Below are 4,324 nucleotides of genomic sequence, written 5' to 3' on the forward strand. Positions count from 1 at the left end.
AAGCCGGAAGGGCCCGAAGCGCGCCAGCGCTCGTGGGTGGGTGTGAGCAGGTGGCCGTGGGAGTCTGCCGGGCGTGCCAGCAACTGTGCCAGGAGCGGCTGGCACGGGCTCGTGCCCAGGAGGCGGGCAGCTGCCAGCCCCCCGCTCATGCAGTGAGGGGGGTGAGGACACCCCCCAACCGGGGCTCACACCGCCTCCTCCTGCACCCCCATCAGCCCTTGGGGCTGGGGATCCCCGGAGGACAAAGGAGGAGGAGGGAGCCCTGCTGGAGCAGGCTGCGGGGAGAGAAGGGGGTGGCTTCAGCTGACAGCCACTGCTTGGGCTGTAGCAAGATCCTGCCCCCAGCCTCTCAGATCAGTCCCTCTCTTCCAGCCCCACCCCACCTGGAACTTACTGGGTCAGATGGGGGTGGTGCCACCCCTCCTAATCCCACCTCTCATCAGCCAGGCTGCCCCAGCCCCTGGGAGAGAAGGGAAGTTCCCATCCAGTGTGCTCCTTCTGGGGACAGGAATGGGAGGTGCCCAGGCCTGGCCTGGGAGCTCCCAATGGAGCTGGCAGCCAGGAAACACAAAAGCAGGCAGAACAACTCCAGGGGCGCTAAGTGGAAGGTGTGCCAGAACTCAGAGCAGCCTGAAAGGCTTCCCAGAGGAGTCCAGGGCCAAGGGAAAGTGAGACTAGAGTATCTGAGAGAAAGTGGGAGGCTCTACCTGGATGTTCACAGTGTTGGGACACTGTAGAGGGACTGCCTATCCAAGCCCTCATCCTAGGCCTGGTGGGGAACACAACTAGCCCCTTTGGTTGGGTTCCCAGCAATGAGCCCAGCCTCTCTAGGCCTCAGCATGGTCTGGGTGTCCCAAGCCTGCTGCTGGTCTTGTCTTCTCCAATTCCTGTCCTGCACCACTCAGCTACCTCCCTGCATCATAGATGCGACCACAGGGATAAGGCCAAGCATGTCATCCCTTCCTGATCTGGCCCATTCCACCATTCCCATGCCACCTCCCTGTCGTGCCTGGACACCCTTGGTTTGAGCCTGGCACACCCAAACTGTCCCCAAATCAGACATGCACAATTTCACCTCCCTGCCTTTGGGAATGCAGTCAATACTTCCTGGAAGACTATCTCCCAAATTCTCCCCTCCCCAATGAAGGCAGTACAGACCAAGTGCCACCTCCTCTGTGAGGACCTCCCTGGCTCCCCCAGGGTATCTAACTCCCCTTCCCTGAACCTCTACCCCCATCCCCAGCCTTTCCTATCTACAAAACACAAGGCCTGGGTGTGGAACTGGCTAAGTCCTGATTATTCTGAAATAGATCCAATTAATGCCTTCTCCTTTGGTCCCCGCCCCATCTAACACAGGGTTTGGTACACCCCAGGGATTCAATTGCAGTATGTTTGTAGGGGAGGGGAATAAGGAGAGAACAGTGGGCCCTGGCCCCAGGCCTGGCACCTGAGGTGTTCTGTCTGTCAACCTGAGCCTGGCTGGGAGTTGGGATGGCTTTTTCACCAGGCCTCTGGAGAAAATGACTGGGAATGGGGAAGGGCACCGTGCAGAAAGCTCCAGGAATACGTGGGGAAGTAGGCTCCATGGGGAGCTGGGTAAAGGATGAGATAGAAGGGCACAGCATGGGGCAGGCCCCTTTCCAGTGCCTGGGTGGTCTCTGCCAAAACCCAGGTCAGGAGCCCATGTCTGATGCTTCCTCTCCAATGCCCAGCCCACGACTGGGAGCCCAGGCAAAGGGACAATCGGTGTGTCCCTAGCAGTGTGGTGCAGTGGAAACCGCATCCAATGGGCAGGCAGGAGGCCTGGGCCCTCATCCAAAGCCTGCTGCTCAGTGATGCCCTGGAAAGACTCCTATCCCCTTCCAGGGCTTCAGTCTCACAGTCTGAGAAATGAACTCATGGGTCTAAACTATCTCCAAGCATATTCTCAATCACGTTTTAGGATTTATACCTCCCTATATTCAAAAGCCTTCAATGTGCCCCTCCCACCCCCAGCTGCCAGCAGAACACTGTTCCAGAGGTGCTTGGGGACCCTGGAGGGAGAAACATGTAGGCTGGATTCCAGCTTTCCCATCTACTAACTGTGTGACCAGTTCACTACTAAATACAGGCCTCAGGGCCTTCCTTGTACTTGGGGCCAATGCTGGCTTTGGGGACCCTGGAGGGAGACCATTTGGTCACAGTAAAACCACCTCAGGGACTGTTGAGAGCATTAAAGGCAGATGTGTAAAGGTGCCTCTCACAGTGCTTGGCCCCAAGACCTTCAATGAACTGCAGTTCTCTCCTGACTTCTAGCCTCATGTTTCCTCTTCCCATCTTTCCCCATGCTGCCTGATGCGCAAGCTGAGCTGGAGCTACACCTCCTGCAAGAAGCCCTCCCGACCACTCTGGCCCAATGTACTCTCCTCTGCCTCAGCATCCTGCACCATCCACTCAGTTCCCTGCTCTTTCACTAGACACACACTCATGGCTTCTTGGTGTCATGACTGTATGCTGGGTGCTGTGGGCACAGAATGGCTCTGACACTGCCACTGTCTTCCAAAAGCAGAGTAGAGAGGGGAAATGAGACAGAACACAAATGACTAAAACCCGCTACCAGCAGGGAGAGGGCCAGAGAATGGGGAGTCCTAAGCTAGCTAAATAGGGTTAGGGAAGGCTTCCTGGAGGAGGCATCTGAACTCTGTACCCTTGAGGACACTGAATACATCTCCAGGGAGGAGTAGGCCAGGCAAGGGGAGCAAGGAGGTAGGAACAATTCCCAAGTGCAGGACACACTTGGGAGAAATGTGTTCTGGTTGGGGCTGAGCCCAAGGGGATGGGAGAGGAGATGCAGAAAGAGACCCAGGTCTACTCCTCCTGCCTGTGTTCCTTACTCCATAGTGGCTAGTGAGGGACAGAAGCTGCCAGCACTAACCCTGAGAGCTGTGGGCTCCCAGGTCAGGATACCCTGGCTCTACAATGCTGCCCCTGGGTATCTAGAGCTGTTCATGCCCACAAGTCTCCCCTCCTCCACTGGCACACCTCCTTCCTCTGACCCAGCTTGCAGGCACCACAGGGCACAGCCCCTCCCTTGATATAAGCATGCCTCCCTCACAGAGGCCACCCCTTCCATAGGGAGGCTGACAGCTCACCTCCTAGGCACAGGTACCCCTCCAGCCTCCTCTCCCCCAAAGGCATAGACTATCCCCACTCTCCAACAAGATGGCCAGGGGAGGAGCTGGGTCGAGAGGCCACAATCCGAGCAAGCCCCTGTCCCCTCCTAAGATGGCTCCCCGCTTTCCACTGGCTGGCACTGAGGCCTCCCTGGGTACCCTGCCCCTCCCCCAGCCCCTAAATGGATCTGGGCTCCGACAGCCAGGGAAGTGGAAAAAAGCATCCTGGGTGGGTATGGACAGATCCCCAGCTCGCAACACCCTGCCCTCACACCAGCAGGGGCCATCACCAGTGACCCCCATCCTGATCTGGGTAAGGGGGGGCAGCAGACACCCCATGGAGAACTCAGATCTCAAGTCACCTGCTGAGTTCCCCACTCCGGGCTGGCTGGTGCCCTAGGGTGAACTCTGGCACCACAAGAAGAACTGTGGGCCCATGGTCACACTCCTCACCCTGGGGACAGCTCCAGGAAGGGCAATGATAGAGATTTGGGAGGGAAAGCCGGCATTGGCCCCAAGTCATTATTCCAGCGCTCTCAGAAGGGTGCCCTGGTGAAAAGGGTAAAACAAGAGTCACACAAAGCAGACTCGGGGGAGGAGGAGGGTCCCCAATGTCCACGGCCTGGGAATGGGTTCCTCTGCTATGCCCCAAGGACAGGGTGGGGACATTCCTCGGGGACACCTCAAAGTGGCAGTCCCTTGTCACCCCACCAGACCTCCCACCCCGCATCCCTCCCCGCAATGGAGCACGCACACAGCTGCTCCCAGTACGCCCCCGCCCGTCCGCTGGCCAGCCCCACGCCCTGGGCGCACACTCTGTGACCCCGGGGGGTGCCAAAGAGCCCTCCTCCTGACTGCCTGCCTGCAACCCAGCACACCTAGCAGCCCCTGGAAGCCCCAGTCGGCGTCCCCAGCCCCCTCCCCAGTCGGACGCCCCCACCTTCCAGCCGGCCGAGCTGTTGCTGTCGCCTTTATCCTTGAAGTAGGGCACGTAACGGACCATCCAGTCGTAGATCTGCGAGAGCGTGAGCCGCTTGTCCGGGGCGCTCTCGATGGCTTTGGTGATGAGGTCGGCGTAGGACAGGTTCCCCCACGCGTTCCGCCGAGAGCTCTTCGCTTTCCGCAGCGGTCCGACCTCCGCGCCCAGGGGCGGCGCTGGGGCCATCGCCGGG

At 59.0% G+C, this 4,324-nt stretch overlaps 1 protein-coding gene across 1 annotated transcript in view; it reads right to left on the reverse strand.

The window, feature by feature from the left end:
- FOXO6 (forkhead box O6) overlaps positions 1–4,324 on the reverse strand; it is a 24,775-nt gene that overhangs the window by 16,466 nt on the left and 3,985 nt on the right. Inside the window, exon 2 of the mRNA XM_011955217.1 lies at positions 4,093–4,322. Coding sequence (XP_011810607.1) covers positions 4,093–4,322 — 230 coding nt within the window. The remainder of the gene's footprint in view (positions 1–4,092; positions 4,323–4,324) is intronic.

This window comes from Colobus angolensis, unplaced genomic scaffold (genome assembly GCF_000951035.1).
Source record: "Colobus angolensis palliatus isolate OR3802 unplaced genomic scaffold, Cang.pa_1.0 Scaffold399, whole genome shotgun sequence".
Taxonomy (NCBI): domain Eukaryota; kingdom Metazoa; phylum Chordata; class Mammalia; order Primates; family Cercopithecidae; genus Colobus; species Colobus angolensis.